The sequence below is a fragment of the Ambystoma mexicanum genome, chromosome 1q (genome assembly GCF_040938575.1).
Source record: "Ambystoma mexicanum isolate Mex_15411 chromosome 1q, UKY_AmexF1_1, whole genome shotgun sequence".
NCBI lineage: Eukaryota > Metazoa > Chordata > Amphibia > Caudata > Ambystomatidae > Ambystoma > Ambystoma mexicanum.
Window position 1 is genome coordinate 20,355,063 of NC_090922.1, and position 17,436 is coordinate 20,372,498.

A 17,436-nucleotide genomic window follows, 5' to 3' on the forward strand; every position below is an offset into this window, starting at 1 on the left:
CACTAGGCCCTGCGGAATAATATTATTTTTCAAATATTCAGTAAGCAGACTGTGCATTTCCGTACGGAATTTTTTCTTCCTCAATTTTAAGAGAGTTTCACTAGTAATGCTAGAATTATCCCCAGCACCGACGATGGCATCAATGTTGTCGAAAAAGAAGGGTACCTCGATTGCCGCAGCCAATTGTTCCTCTGAAAAAAATACTGAATCTTCTGCCGCCATCATCAATAGGTACTGAGAGAAAAGAAAAGGAAAGCGAAAATAAAAAAATACCAATGATGAGCTGTAAAGGTGCCCTGCCCTGCAGAAGCATGCCACCTGTTCTCGATGAGAACTTTATCAATCAATCTAGCCCATGCAACAAAGTGTTGTACTAATAAATGTATATATACACCCCGATCTTACCTTTCAGCGGCTTGGGTGCGGGGGGGTGTCTCCTTCTTTGTTTCCGCTGAGTGTGGATCAGTGTTTTCGCGCGCCATAGTTGGATTGCCTGCGTGAACGCTCTGTTGCTTTGAGAGCATTGTTACATCTGCTAGTCATATGACTATATGACACAGTCACGTGTCCGAGATACCCGATACTTTAGGAAGCGGATGCGATTGGAGCGCCGCTCTATCTTGGAACTTTAGGAGGATCGGACGTATACGGCAGGACCTCTTTCTCGCTGGCCGGATTATATTTTGACTGTGAAAAGACACGAACGCGGACGATACGCGCCCAGCTGCGGCACATTTCCAGAAACTCGGGTAAGTATGCGGATGCCGTCTTGGTGAATTTTCGCACTTTTGCAACCACCGCATTGAGTCTTTCTTAAATTAAATTGAATTGACTTTGGTGAGTCAGGACCGGAATCTAGGAGAGGGTCTTCCCTATCCTTTTCCTTACCTTGCGTTAGACTGTATTGGGCAGGCCGTTTGAACAATGTCTGTAGAATCACTGGTACATGATATTGCATGGGAGTAGCCTTGTGATTACAATGGGTCTTTATCGCTGCTTATTGGCCGTTTCCCAACATATGGCCGACTTGGGATAGCAAATGCCGTTCAGTTTCACGTTGTATTACTTAGTGATTTCCCTCCTTTCCAATGAGGGTTATATTGTCAGTTGCTTTGTTCCATCTATGGGCACTTGGGTTACTTTAATATCAATATCTATAATCACCCATGATGCGTTGAGGCAGATGCTTTCTGCCCTTAGTTGACTGGATTGGATTTTTCTATTTTCTATTTTGTTCATCCATGGCTTCTCTTTTCTCTTCCTTTCTTTATGGCTGTGTTTTGCAGCGGCAAACTTTGCACAGGCGGGCCTCATACCGAGTTCACCAACATATCAATCTTGACTTTACCAAGACATTACTGCTCCTGAATAGAGGGTTTTTTTTCGCTTCATCGCTTCTTCCTTCGTGATCTCACCGAGGAGGAGTGTTTTTCTTCAATTCTGAAGGTATGAATTTTTTGTTTTTTGAATGTTGAGCTGTTGAGGTGAGCTGTTCTGTAGGTTAGCTCATATGCCACTGGGATTGCAGTGAATACCCTTATTAATTCAGGCTTTCCTCTCCCCATAACCCGCCTTGCTGAATTCATTTAATTGTAGATCCGCGGCCAGGATGCAGGGTTGTTATGTTTCTACACATCCCCTGAGCTAATTAGGTTTCCACATGATGATTCCGAGTGAGCTTTACGTGAAGAGTTTTTTTAACTATTGTCTAAAACTATATTATAATTGCTTGTATGGAGTTACTGTGGGGGTCCTAGGCTGGGTCAAGGATTTTTAATCTTGTTTTTAATTCTACTTTGTTTTTTTTCTTCTTTCTTTTTCTTTTATCTTTCTGGTTTAGTTCTGAATCAGATTAAGATTGAACGCATTTACTATCTATGTATACAGAGGAAGAACCCGGCTACGAAAGGACACATGGAACAACATTAAGATGTCCATCTATTGTCTGTTATAAATTGTTTGCGTTCCTGAAAAACTATAACCATTTCTGCCCTGTCCTGAGGAAGACGACTGTCAAGTCTTCTCTCTCTGTTTAGTTTTAAAGAGATAGACGCCTTAGACAATTTTTACAGGTCGTCAAAACTACCTACCCTTAGATACCAGTGCAGTACACGAGAATGATGGGAACTGCATCAGGTACTGGTCGTTGAGTGTTTAGGTCGGAATGGTGACAAGTAGTGCAAATCTGTTTACAATTATTGCATTTTTAACTTGTCAGATCATTTTAAATATAATTTGGAATCGGGGACAATATTAGAAGATTACAGGGGAGATTACTTCCTGTTTTCACACCTTGTGTGTTTTGTCTTCGCCCCTTTTTCCTTTCTCTTTTTTCCCTTTTTTCTCTTTTTTCCTTTTCTATATATATATAGATTTCTGGTTGGAATTATTTGACATTAAATTTGAAAATTGGATTTCTTCTCTGTGCGTTATGTCTCTAAATTGCAATCGCACTGTGCACTTTATGTCTATCCCGCATTGCAGGATGATCAGTAGATAACTATGCACTTTTACTGTAGACATTTAACATTGATTGACTGTTTTTATGCTGTTTTACCATGGATTCAGCACTATGTTTATGTAATTTGACATGTGAATAATAAAGATTGATTGACTTTATACTATCCTTGACCTGGCCTATCCCCTCATTGAGCTCCTAGATTGAGAGCAATTTACCCTGCTAGATCTTTCTAGTGGTACGGTTCCCGTGACCCCAATTTTTCTTGTTGCTTGATCACTTCCTATGATGTCACTTCAGCTAGCCCTGGTCTTTTGGTGAAATGGCGTCCCTGACCAGATCCTTATCAAAGCCTGTTTTACACCCACATTTACCAGACCAATTCATCCAGCCAAACCTTTTAGACCAAGGCAATACATTTAAACATGCCAAAATCAGCACCCTTCTGCCTGCTGGTGAGTTTTTGTAGTAATGAGACCTGTGCCCAACTTAAGTTTTCAAATCAGAATACAAAGCCAGTGAGGAATAAGGATTTGGAAAAAATGCTGCATTAGCTTGCTTTAATGTACCTGCCTCGAAGTGTTCCCCAGATCCTGACAAAATCTCCTGCCAGAGGCTGTTCCCGGTTCTAAACCACTCATGTTTGACCGCAATCACTGAGCCCTCCAACTCTAGAAATCCAGAAACCACACAAGAATTCTCAGCAAAGCCTAGTTTAAACCTTGCCCGAATTTTGAATGGGAAACCAGAAGCTGTAATCTCAACACTTGACCGCATTTTGTAACCCTGGGCAAATAAGTGTTTGCCTATGTCTCAGTATCTGACAAAGTGTGATAAACTTAGAAACAACTGGCAGGCTAAAGTGTTGGATACAAGAAAACACTCCTGGAAAACATAAAAAAAACACTGGGTAGTGCATGGGAAGTATAGAAAGAACGAACCTGCACAGCACACGACTGCACAAGTCCCTGCTCAGCACTTCTCCTTGATACATGGTTCCTGCATGAGGGCCGACTACTGGAAGAGGAAAATTTGAGTGAAGAACGTGCAGCCTTGCTCTCTGCACCAGAGTTTTAATGAATGTTTTTATTGATGTGCGCAACACAGTACCGGAGCAGAGTACCTAGGGGCTACATCGTCTCCTGTGTAATCAGCCGCACCACATTCTAATGTGGGTGCCTCTACTTTTCCACATGGTATGATCCTTACCAGAGCGCTGCCCAACTCCAATATCGTATTGCCATAATTTGGAGAGCTGCGAAGCATGCCAGATATTAAGTATACAAAACTGAAACTATACTGCTGTGTCTCATGCCCCAGACCTCAACCCCCTTTTATAACAGTTTCAGTAGCAGCACTGCCCCTGCCCTACTAGAGATGTATGCGCAATGCACGAGCTACAGCCTCTGGCATACACTTTTTTTTTTAATTTCTTTTTAATTTTATTGGTTTATACAAACCTTTAAAATAACAACAACATCTACACACACATGTTAACATATATCATATATCATGTCATAAACACCAACAGACCTTCCATTTCCATAGTTTCTTCATCAAACATCAACATACAGTCTTTCACCCAATGATACTTTTTACAGGAGTTATCCCTTCCGTTGGTGTCAGACAGTTTTCAATTATTTCCAATAACATTGTTAGAGGAAGTATTAGTTTTAGATCAGTTCCATGAAACATCATCCTCCATCAATCGTCTGCACACAAGGATGGATGGTTTAGGCTCCAGGGACCTAAGTGAATAGTCCTCTCAGATCTTAATTTAAGTGATTCCTTTGCACATGAACGCACCCTACATTCAGGTGACAGGTGGCCATAGCCCTTCCATAGGCGAAGTCGATCAACAGTTTTGAACATGTTCAGTCGAAACAGTATAAACAATCTCTGTGCCTGCGGGTTTGGAAATAATACCACATAGCTCTGGAGAGTGTTGAAAGCACGTGCTTCTAATGGCACGTCACTCATTCGACTAGCGGCTGATCTTTCAACACAGGTTTCATCCCAATCTGCACGCCAGATTTTAAGTTTAGCCGCATCCGGGTTCTCATGAAGCAAGTCAATTTTGATGTCATATTTTTTTAGGATTGCCTCACATCTGTTTGACCACATGAAAACAATTTTGGAGTTAGTGGATAAGACGTCGTGAAAGATATCAAATTGTGGAATCTGTGCACGAATGTTGGTCTTTCGGTACAGGTTCAACAGGCTCCAACATATTCTCGCATGCAGCGATATTAGCGAAAGTTCATACCTTATACAAGAAGTATTCACTCCCCTAGGGAGGTTTAGTACCTTAGACCAAAAACAATTTTCTAAGGAATCCCAGGTCTCATGGGGACAACCAAGGGCATTTTCTGCCCCATATATCACAACCGGAATGACCTTCTGTTGATAGAAGAAAAAGACAGGTCGTAATGAAAATTTACCAAATCTCTTGTTGAATGATCAGTGCCTGGCTTGCTAGTTGTTTACATTTCTGTTTGGTTTCCACCAGCCAGGGCAGTCATTTATGGAAGAGCTTATTGTCATCCCCAGATACTTACCATTCTTAGAGATCTGAAGCGTTTCTTGTCCTAAAGACCATTTTATATTTTTTCTGTTGGACACTCCGCCGCCATTCTGGTTGTGCAGGACCAATATTTCACACTTGGTATTGATCGCTAGATTGTTGGATGTGACGTATCGTTGCACTGCATTTAATTTTCTTTGTAGCCCGATAGGCGTCACATCCATGACGATCAGGTCATCTGCGTAAAGCAGCCAGCTTAAATGTGTGCTGGCGACTTTTGGCGGAAAAGACTTGACCTCGTTGATTGAATCACCTATATCCGAGATAAAGAGGCTAAAAATTGCTGCGGCCAACGGGCAACCCTGTTTTACTCCTTTAAAGGTGATGATGGAGGCAGATAGACAACCAGATTGGTCCAGACGAACTCGAATAGACGTCTTTGTGTGGAGTTCCCTGATGGCTGCAGTTAAGTCCAACAAGCACCCCCAACTCTTCAATTTGGCCCACAAGAGTGTTCTGTCAATGGTGTCAAAAGCATACGAAAAATCTATAAATGCTAAATACACCTTTGTATTTGATTTAATAGCCTCCATTTTGATTATATTTAGCAATAATAAGTTTAACGAACAGCCCACTTGCTTTACGAAGCCCGCTTGACGTTTATCCACATGGCTTGATGTCATCGACCATGGCTACTAGTTTTCGCTGTAACATTGTGGCGTAGATTTTACCTAACACATCCAACAATGCAACAGGCCGATAGTTTTTTTTAATTGGATCTGTCACCCTTTTTAAAGATAGGTACGATGATCGCACACTTCCAAGATTCAGGAGTCTGATGGATTTGGACTATCCTTTTGAAGAGTGTCTCACAAAGTTCTGCCCATATCTCTGGAAACTGTTTGATCGTAAAGTTTGTGAGCCCATCGGGGCCAGGTGCTCGCAAGTTCTTTGCTTTTTTGATTATATCCACTATGTCATCTTTTGGAAAAACTAGAGCCCAGGGTTTGGACGTTTCCTTTGCTGGCGTTTCCGAGGACTCAGTTGAGTGATATAAGGCTCCAAATTGGGTTACACTCTGACTCTGGCAAGGCACATGGAACAACCAACCCCCGTAGCCAGATGAAACCACAGCAGCTCTGGTCAGCCCCCAGAACCATGAGGTCCACCCCTGCTAGTTATTCAAAGGACTGTCCTAATTTCATTGCCAGAAGCCCCTCTGCACAAAGGGGGTGGCAAGCCAACCCAATGATGTCGCTGTCTTTCAGGCCTCTAAAAAGGTGCAACTTCCACTCCTCTTGATTACCTATCTTGATTCAGACTCTCTGGAAGACCCTCTTCCCCCACGCCATGAGTGGCATTTCACTGGTTCTTTTGCTGTAATCCTTCGCTGCTGCTTTTGCTGTAATCCTTCGCTGCTGCTTTGGCAGCTGCTTTGGCAGCTTTGGTGCACGTGCTGCCCTTACAGATATGCACTGAAAACTAAGCCGCAGAAGTTACAGTACCACTCTTTGACCATATCCTTTAGGTTACCTCATATTTTGCCAGCTTTATTCTGTTTTTTATGCGAGGGAGTGATTTGGTGGCATTAGCAGCTCCTGGAAATCAATGTGCAGCTGGTACTTGGGTCATTTCATAATTATCACCCAGTTGCCATGCCAATGAGAGAGACTTCCCCCAAACGGCCCTTTCTCCCTTTTACCTGTAGGAATATTTTGGCATTAGGTGGCGCTAGCACCACCAAATATGCCAAAACCAAAAAGGGTGTTTCTCTGTTAGGAAGTAGGTTGGATAGATTTATAAGGCACATGATGGTCCGGAAACTGTACATGCCTTCAAGAGGCAAGATGTGCCTTAGAGTCTACTTACCCAAAGACTGGAGAAGATGCTATTTTATGTATGTCGAGTGTACTGTGAGCAATGTTTGCAGACTAAAAAAAGTGCAGGACTCCAAGCGTGTTGTGCTTGTTATCACAAATGTTGCGCTAATCCTGTTGCAAAATGAACAGATTCCAAGCAGTTCTTGAGGATACTACGACAGACTATACAATTCCCCTGTGACGCAGATCTTTAGTCCTTCTCCAGGGTTAGCTTCTATGTTAATTTGTCACTAAAAGACAACCGCTTTCAGAAGTCGACCAGTGACCTGTAACAAAACGGACATGCTGAATTCCTGGTAGAATGTTATAACACTTTTTCAGAAATTAATATCCTCTCTGCTCACAACCCTGGTTTACTACATTTAATCTGGAGCTAGTATTCTAGTCACTGTCGATCAGGCTCTAATTACCTTAATTGCTGAAGGACATACAACATATTACCAAATATATCCCCTTAATGCATATGTCAAACTCTTGCCAAAGGTTTTGGTGTTCTCTTAAACCTGCCAAAATGCATACATAAAAATCTGGTGGGGAATGAGATGGCGTTTTGGGATCTACAATATGAGAAAGCAGATCACCCCTTGCTCCTTCATTCAGCTTGCTGCGATGTGTTGATGCTGAAAAAGCATTACACTGGGCCAGAAACACCTGATGTATGCTCTGCAAGCCTTTTATTTTGATCTGAATTTGAAAAAAAGTCTCAAAACATTGTATGGAAATGCTATTGGTAATTTATTCTCGTATGTTTTCCATATGTATGGACACTAGACATGATACTCTCTGCCCCCTATGTGTTTCATTTGGCAGTTGAACCCTTGTTAGTTAAGAGGCTATCTGACAATAGAGGGTATCCACAAAGGCCTTATGTTGTCCAAAATGCTCACAAATACTGATTATTTCCTGATGTTTATATAAGAGCTGAAGACCTGAATCTGCAACTTTTCTTTTTGTTCAGCGGTTTATGAAGATTTCAGAAAGTAAACTTTATGAAATGTATGTGCTCCCTATTGCAACAGCAGGTCCATAAAATATTTGAACATTGGCATGTGGGTGGACAAAGGAGAGTTTGACCTACTTGGGGATTGAGGCTCCAAGAGATCCTAGATAAACCCTTTTATGCAATGTTGTGAAACTGGTAGCTCAAAGCTAACCCAGACAAGAAGAGGTGGGCCAAACTGAACTTTACACTTTGGAGTAAGATGACTAGCATCCAAATGATCCCACTCTCAGATGCCCTCTGCATTTGATATGCTGCCTCTTCCTTGGAAAAAGAGAAAAATGAATCAAATGCAGAAAACCTTTATTGGTTTCTTCTGGGGTAGCGCAGTCTGTCCTAAAATGTCTTGGTGTGTCCGCAAAAAGTGTAGCGATGTGGGCAGGGAGAGGTTGGATTCCCTGACATTAGGTAACATCAAAACGCTTTTGTACTGTGAGACGTTCATAATTGGCTTTCCCCATAATCGCCGGCTCGCTCTAGTCCATTATACTAATATCAGCCGTCACTCCAACAACGTGCAAATCCCTTCTGTCCCGTGATTCTAAACTTCAACTGTATACGACCCCCTTACAAATACCCATTATTACAATTTGGCGTGATGTTGAATCCCACATCAAACACAGCAATTTGCTTCAGAGGTGACTCAATCTGTATGGACCCTGCCGTTTTGTCCAAAAATAGAATCCTGAAAAGGGAAGGTTGGGTAGACTGCGGCATTCTAACATTGGAGGACATAAGGAACAATTATGATTATAATTATAATTGTTCTTTTATAATGTGCTTAATTATTTTATTTATTTTTTATTTGTTTTGGTTTATTAAAAACTTTACAAAATTTCAATGACAAAATTGCATACAAATCACAATACAAAAGTAAATTTCATTAATGTATAAAGAGAATGGAGTTCTCACTTTACATATCATTTCCATCAGTTACATTCTCTAACTCACATTTTAAAATCGTGTAATACTGCTGACTCATAGGCCTATGCCCATTTTATCTAGTTTCCCATATCTCTGTGGTTACTATTCCATATTATAATGTGATCCTGCCATAGATCCACACTGTCACAGGGAAACTTCATATGGCTAGAATATAGTCATGATATAGATAATAGACTAGGTACGCAGATTAAATTGTAAATGCATTGCCACGAATGTACCATAAAACACCTCGCAACAGTTGGCATGCAAGAGAGCATGTATTTTTTAAAAATCCATTCACTTTCATTTTCAATGCATTGGAGCAGCCATGAAGCATTTCATGCCAAAGTTTGTCTCTATCAACGCATGCTGTGTTGATTACAAACATTGAAAAACCTTCTAGTCTCTTCTCCAATAATATGGGACATACCAGTGATAAATGTTTCAGAGATTCAATAACACCATTTAGCTTACAAAACCGACATACATTATTCCCTCCAGTGCTCAACCCTCGAATTGACAGTATCTCATTTGTATTTAATACATTGAATCTAAAACGCATAATTGAATTTCTAGATTCCCTTGACGGGTATTTCATCAGATATTCTTCTGGTGTAGGAAGAAATTTCCAATAGGAAACGCTTTCATAGTAAAGTTTAGAATTTAGCAAGACTACATTGTTTTCCAACCAGTCATAAGCATTGACTATCTCCTTAACCTTAACTGGATTCCTGAGTAGGGACTTAATTGACAACCCAAGATCAAGCAATCTTTTCTCAGTCTAGTTTCAATTTGTACATAAAATGTCCATTTGTTTCATCTCTCATGTAATAGTATATTGAACTACTCTCAGCAACCAGACATTTTCTCAAGAGTCAGTTTTTTGTTATACACAATAGTGGTAAGTGAGTATAGACCAAGTTCATACTGGATCAGTTCAAGCGGAACACATTTCGGGATGTAATATACTGTTTTCCGCCAGATCATAGCCTCCAGTTGATGTAGAAGAGGCCATATAGTTTCTGGTAAAAAATTCACTCCCATATGTTAGTCTTGGGATAGCCTTTAGCCTGTAGAGTAGAATACATGGTGCTAATGTAAATTTTCCAAATTTTCTTTCTATAGCCCTTATTTGATTTAAAGCCTCCTTAGCTTTTTTCATAAGACTATTTCTCAGCACGACACAAGAGTTGCTAGAAAAAACATAACCCAGATAACGTAGTACCTCTTGACTTTTGATTTTAACACCATTACAACTTCAACAAGAAAAGGACGGGGTCACACTTTTACAACCACCTTGAAAGATTATAGTTTTGCTGAGATTAATTTTCAGTTTTCTTTCTTCTATGAACGTGCCAAAGTCTTTAATTAGTCTCTGGAGGCCTATTTTGGTGCAATCCATTAATAAAAAATCGTCTAGCATAGGCAACCCATCTAATGGTTATCCCTCCAATCTTGGTTCCAATACACCCGCTTGTATTTAGGGATTTGCCTGCTTTTGAAACGTAAAGGTTGAAGATTGTAGCCACCAGTCTACACCCTTGTTTAAGCCCATTGCCTGTAGTTATGATGTTAGACAAAAGACCTTTGTTGTTCAACCTTACCCTAATTGCAGTTTCTGTGTATAGGTGAATGATAACATTTAGCAACACTCTTTCAATACCAAATGAAGACCGTGTTTTCCACTGTTGGTCTATCTACAAACTCAAACGCTGATATTAAATCCATGGACGCAATATACAGATGTTTCATTGATTTTTGTCTGACTGAACTCAATAATTGTGCCACCAGAAGGCCTCTGGCATCAGTCCCAATAGCTTTTCGAAAACCTATCGGTTTGTAGTCTAGTACGCTGTTCTCCATCCATGCGGTACGTTTTTCAAGTACAATAGCCGCAAAGATTTTAGATTCAACTTTCATTAACGTAATTGGATGGTAATTTTTAGGACATAAGCGATTACCCTTCTTAAACAACAACACATATGATATTTTCCAGTGATACGGTATCTTCCTTTTTTTGTAAATGTCCAGGAAAAGTAAATGCAACAGTTAATGTGCTTTAATACCAGAGATTGTTTCGATTCAAAACTGTGTTGCACTGCATTGTCTGGCTTCCAAAACAGACTCAACTGAGCTCCTCTCTCACTGAAACAGTAGTATCCATGGAGGTCCTGAATTTGAATTACAAGTTGGAGGAACGAGAACGAGAACGCTGGGGCTGGGAGCAGGCTGTTTTGCTGTTTTCCCTGCTTTCACTTTGCAAGGAGGAGGGAGGTTTCACTTGGCCAGTTGCACCTGGATGCAATAAACTTTCACCCTGCCATGAAGCAGAGCGGGGGCAGCGAGCAGGCTGTTTTGCTGGGCTGCTGGGTCTGCTAGGGCCATTTGCTACTTGCTGCTGTTGCTTTTCCTGGCTGCCTGTACGGTTCGGTACTTGTAGGCGTTAGAGTGCATTAACAAATGCGATTTCTGCTACATCTGCTCGCCACTTGCTGCTGTCCTCAAAGCTGCCTTTGAAGCTGCGCCTGTTCGTTGTGTATTTCCTGAGCATCTGATATTTTGCCATTTAGCTTCCCAGCTATCCCTGCACAAACTGGAGATCCTTCCACTTCCCGAAAAGAAAGTTGGAGAGCCGAGAGGCAGGAGAGCCTCTGGAATCGAGCAAGTAGTGGCCTCATGTAGGTTGCAAAAGTCTGCGGGACAAGATGAAGGGGGTATGTCCAATCTTGCACTACGATTATCTATGACAAGGTGACCAGCCTTATGAAGATGCGACAGGGGTGGGGGCTGCTGCTTTGAACTGTCAACAGCCTTGTTACCGCTACGTGTTCATCTGCTTTAGCCTGGCAGTGGTGCTAAATTCAACCTTAATTTTGTCCCCCATGGCAGCGATTGCCTCCCTCCCATGAAGTTTTCGATGTTTGCACATCCAAAGACGAAAATACTGTCAAATGTAAAATGCCAGTGCTATCTAGTGCTGCTGGCGCTGACGATGGCGGTGTCAAGGTACAGCCGTGCAGCCCCATTAAGCTAACAGGGGATGCTTACAAGCTCTTTAAGGAGATTAACCTTTTCCTTGGGAACAACCTGGAGGTTATCAAGAGCAAAGCCACTGAGTATAATGCTGTGGATGTAGTAGATTTAGTGGAGTATCCATTTTGTAACGGCAGCAGAATGACCGTCCACAGCCCAGGAAGTGGAGGGTCAGATAATCATGCAGCTAGCGACTCTACCTGGGGTGCTATTTTCGAGGACCCACTCAGCCTAGGGGGAACCCACCTGCGGAAGGATGATTCAGGGGTTCATGACCTAACTGCCCCAAATCGTTTTGCTATATCCCCTAAGAACGTCATTGAGAATAAGGTTTTGGGTAATTGTACGGATTAAACTTTTTCGAACTTTTCTACTAATAGTTTCAACATGGCCAAAGATCATGCAAATCTGAAGTCAGCGCTCAGCCCTCTGTCAAAGAGACTGCAAGGGTGGGGGGTAGATGCCACCTAGGTTCAGCCCCCTAATTTCATCAAGAGTCCATAAGGATGAGGGGTGGGCCACGTGTGCTGGAAGCGGCACTCAGCCATGTATTCATTTAACCTGTACCCTTTCCCCTCCTGGTATGCCCACAATCCCTGCCTCTCACCCCGACCAAATTGACGAGGTATTAACAGGATGTAAATGTAACTTTGTCCTAGTAGAACAAGCAGCCTTAAAATAGCTGTTTCTGCTTGTCCTTGCAGATCGAAGAAGAGGAGGACCCACAGTGGAGTGTAAACCCAGAATGGAGTTTAATACTGGGGGTTACTAGCTATTAGTGGGAAAAAAAACACACTGCCCTGAAGAGCCGCCGAAAATTGGCTAATACCATTGGTGATCACATTGGTTACATCAATGCCCACTCTGAGAAGAGGGCCCAGCTAGTAGCTCAGTTAGTAGCAGATCCAGGTACTTCCGCTCAAACTCTAAGCAAACAGAACAAAATTGCGGGATTATCACAGCAGGCTAAATGTGGGCAGATGGACAAGGGGCTAGAGCCATACATATGGGTGGTAGGCCAGGTGGAGGGACAGATTATGCAGGACCAAACCTAGCCCCGACGGCATCAGTCCAATGCGGTTTTAGCCCCCAGGCCAAGGTGTGAGGCTTGGAAACATGAAGTGGACCCGCAAGGGGGGCCAGGTATTCTTGCACAGAGTACCTAAAATAACCCCTGACCGCCTGTAATCTAGGGAATTGCTCATTAACAAGTGCACCTACGAGTGTATGTGGATGCGCATCCATAATCAGATACTGTACAAGATTTTATTATAATGGAGGGTCGCCTTTGACTTCATACGCACTGACTTGAGGGAATTAAGAGTGGGAGAGGGCATTCAGGGTATTGCCAGCAGACGCCGTCCATCACCATGCAGCACGATCGAAATCAGTCCGTATTCCCACCATGTTAATGTTTATTCCCTGGAAACCAGGCCACAAAATCCATTGCTCCAATTCAATTGGGGGGGAAAAGGTCCTGAGGATTTACTAATGGAAGAGGAAAGTTTGCTAATTTGCCCAATTGATCAGGACATAACTGAGTCATGGGTTATTTATATTAGGATAAGCCCTGGGGTTCTAGTGATTGTCCTTTTTCTTTTTGGAAAGGTTGTTCTATAACCTGCGTTACTGTAATCACCCATGTGTTGTGTTTTTTGTTATGATATACTTTGATGACCTTACGGCCGAATAAAGTTGATGATGATGGGAAAGCATAGATGCACCCTCCTGCAGGATCATTTTGAGACTTTGGTCTCTGTTCATTTCTGCCAACATTACTGTGACAAACTAGGTCAGGAGTCTGCAACCTTTGACTCTACAGATATTCTGGGCTACAAATCCCACCAGTTCTAGCCAGCATAGTCAATGCTGAGGGATCATGGTAGTTATAGTCCAGAATATCCGGAGAGACGCAGGCTGCAGTCTCCTAAGCTAGGCTCTGTAGCACAAACAGTTGTATACGCTCTGCTTGTTTTAAGCTTATAGAAGCCCATATGGCCTGTCTGATCGATCATGCTTCAAGGAAAAGTGTGAGGAAGACCTTATCTTGGTGATCTGCAATTCAGTATGGAAGAAGATCGGTGCAAACCCAATGAGTATGACTGAGCATCAACAGCCAGTACTGGTCGCCAGTCAAGATGTGCTAGGCTGGTCATATAGATATAAATATGTGCTAGTCATGAAATAAAAAAGGATGATTTGATGGCCCACTTGTTATCCTCCTGCTCTGAGATTGAGGTATACTGAACAGATGTTCTGACCAGGATGAACCTGATGGCTGTCATTTGCTTTTTGACTCAGTTGGTGGCGATGCTTGGGTTCTATGGCCAGCATCTTGTGCTGTTCCAAGAACCTAGAACTTGCCAGTCATGTTCAATGCTTGCAAAACTGCTGGTCAGTTTGGTTTCTTCTCAGGAAATCATGCAAAGGAAAAGAGTTCTAGTCTGCATCGTGATCTACTGAATGTTTTTCTTTACATGGGCTATTTGTAACAACCCTTATATCAACCTGATGTGTATCTACACATGTTGGTTGGTAATGGGATCTGTGAGTTGCCTTCAGCTGTGGATCCTTGCAAGCTTCCTACGCCCTGATACAAGTTTCCTTTCATCCCCTCCCTCCTCAAACAGTATGCTCTGTGCTAATTGTATTTAGTTATCTCGCCTACCTCCTAAATGTCTGTAATTGAATTTTATATTTTATATTCTTAAGCATTCCTAAATGTCATTATATAATTGTAAACTTTTAAGGAAAGAAACTTGTGGAAGTATGTTTGCTATGTTTATTGTAAAACTCAAATACAGTATAAAAAATCTTAGGTATTCCCCGATCCAAACACAAGATTGATATTGATAAAATTAATTTGCAAAACGAATGTTGCAGGTAAGTAAAATTAATTTCTGGGCTCCTTGTTTTCGGGCCGGCTCAAGTTTCCTTACAGTAGCTGGTGGAAAGGAGCCAGAGACCACAGAAACAGTTTATTTGGTAAATAAATGTTACTGTATTGAACTGGTGACTAGTTTGGTGTTTGGGTTTCACATATAAACGTTTCAAATGTATTTGTCTTGGAGAGAGCTTCAGAGGCAAATGCTATAAGGCCAAGGTTGGATCTGACCCTTAACACCGCCCCGGGGAACCCCCAGAGCATTGGTGAGAACCAGAGTAAGGATGCCAGGGAGAGGTGTACAATTCTGAAAAGCAGCCGGTTTGTGATATTGTCATAGGGTTCTTACCTCAAACTGTTATGAAGTTGTGGATCCTTCTCACTGAGAGAACAATCGTGTAGAATTGACATGATTAGTCCAGCAAAATTGGGGTCTGGACCTGGCCTACCTGATGTTTTATTTCCTAGTTGCAGGATGTTGCATCGGATCACAGAAGATGCATGGCTCTATAATAATAAAATGGTCCTTGGCTGCACATAAAGCTAATGTATAGTGTTGCGTGCCAGATTATTTTTTTTTGAGTGAATATGATGTTGGCATTTGTTCACTTATCTGGAAGAAATTTCAGTTTGCCTCAGAATATCATTTATTTCAGTGAAAGGTGTAAATTTCTATGGCCCCAAGAGCGAGTTCGTTGTCAGTGGAAGTGACTGCGGACACATCTTCCTGTGGGAGAAATCGTCCAGCCAGATTGTGCAGTTTATGGAAGGAGATAAAGGAGGTGTGGTGAGTTTCTTTTTAAATAGTTTCTACAGGGAAATGATTGGAACTGGTGCTGTGTAAACAGGACTCAATACTCCTGATGTATTCCAAATGCAAAGGTATGTTGATTACTGCTGTTAAGTAAAATATAGTTCTGAAATGTCATTCTGCAAGCTTTGTCTTCAAGTTATCTTTCTTTAGTCAGGGATCTATTTAAGATGTCAAGACATCATTGTTGCAGAGTTTCTTATTTGAAAGTTGTTCCTATATGCAGCTCTTTTCATACTGTTGTGCGCCTGCTCCCCACTCAAGTGTTTGCTTTTCCTCTTTGATAAACCTTCCCCCGCCACACGCCTTCGCTGAAATGCACAGACTGAACCCCACTGCCCTGGCGTTTTCTCATGTTAAAATCCTAATATGACTTCATTTGCATCAGTGCTGTAGAAACTGCTGCTGTCAGCTATGCTGACCGAGACTGCATACTTTGAGACTTTGCTGTGCTTGAAATACATTATGACATTGTACCAACACCAGCTTACAACATTTTCACTATTTTGCTTAGGAGGAAAACACACCACCGAAGGTTCAGATGCCCAAAACTGTCCAAAACAACCAGTCTGTTTCTTTGCTAATAGAAAAATCCAGCCTTAATCTTTCTTCCATCTCCGGGGAGACATTTGTTTGGTCCCTGCATATCTGCCAATCTGCTTTGGTGCAGGTCCTGGAACTACTGTAAATATTAAGCTTACTGAAGACCGCATGGCCTTATTGCAACTGTTATGCTGCCACTCAAATCTTTTCCAGAAGTCTTTGATTGTGGTTTTTCAAAGGGCTGTGTAGAGGTCTCCAACATCATAAGTGGTGTTCAATGGGGACAGACTGGCAACCCTTGATAGTTGATATGGGAAGGCCCACCACCACCACCTGTCCTCTGGCTTATAGGCGGCACAACCCAAAACAACTAAATGGATTCTTCTTGACCCTTTATATCTTCCGCACATTCCCCTGAAAATAGACTGCCTCCACCTTGGGTTGTTCTGAGCCATGGTTTACATTCCATGTTTGACTCCAGGAGCATGGAATTCAGTCTTTGCAAAGCAAGTAGTCTTAATCCGGGTTCTGTGCGCGTGTGTAGCTCTCTTTAACTAGTGAGCACAACTCAAGAATTTCTTGCCACTGTTTGTCTGTTAAAGCAGTGCACCTCATGTTCCTTCTGAATATCGTGTCCCAATTCATCTGATGCAATACTTCAAATCTTATTTGATTTTTGTGACCTTTATTTCATGTGAAACTGCATGTGCTGCTTGCTTCCTTGAATATTAATTCCAGTGTGCATTTTTCATTCTAACAATTTTTAGGTTATGTCTAATAGTACAGTTATGGACAGTCTTTGTGATGTGGTCCAAACGACTCTTAATTGTATACTATATTGTTGCATGGTTGTGGTGTTTTGCAGGTAATGACACATTGTGTGCCCCTTGCTCATGAATGCTCACAGTACTGTACCCTGAGTACTGGGTATTTGCTTGGGCCATTTATTTGGTATCCTTCTAGGTCTCAGCATGTCAGCTCACGGTGCCGGCAAGCAAGGCCCAGCAGCATGTATAACACTGGGCCCAGAAACCAGCAATGAAAAGGGGGATTTTGTGGACGGGCACGGGCGGGTGACCTTGTCTTTGGGGGGCTAGTCCACCATTCAAGGCTGTGGGGCCGGGGGAGCAATGGGCGGATAGGAGGGCCCCCTTTGAAAGTGAGTGGCGGTGAAAGGCACTTGCAGCAAGCCAGCACACAGCGACTCGTTCTACATCACTTTATTCTCCAGCTGCTTGGCCTTATCCTGACAAGGGGTTTGTCTGACTCTTTTCAGAGAGGCCCTTGCTAAATATTCGCCTCTAGTGCCTTAGATTCTGGAATTATTGCCCCATTTAGGCCCTCAGTGACTCCCTTTCAGTTCAGGCTGTGAGGTACAG

General features: G+C 42.2%; 1 protein-coding gene across 4 annotated transcripts in view; it reads left to right on the forward strand.

The window, feature by feature from the left end:
• The window catches only part of DCAF8 (DDB1 and CUL4 associated factor 8), a 1,562,653-nt gene that overhangs the window by 1,234,723 nt on the left and 310,494 nt on the right, over nt 1-17,436 (forward strand). For all 4 annotated transcript variants that reach the window (XM_069635433.1, XM_069635432.1, XM_069635430.1 and 1 more), the window contains exon 10: nt 15,360-15,490. In XM_069635433.1, the coding sequence (XP_069491534.1) occupies nt 15,360-15,490 (131 nt within the window). The remainder of the gene's footprint in view (nt 1-15,359; nt 15,491-17,436) is intronic.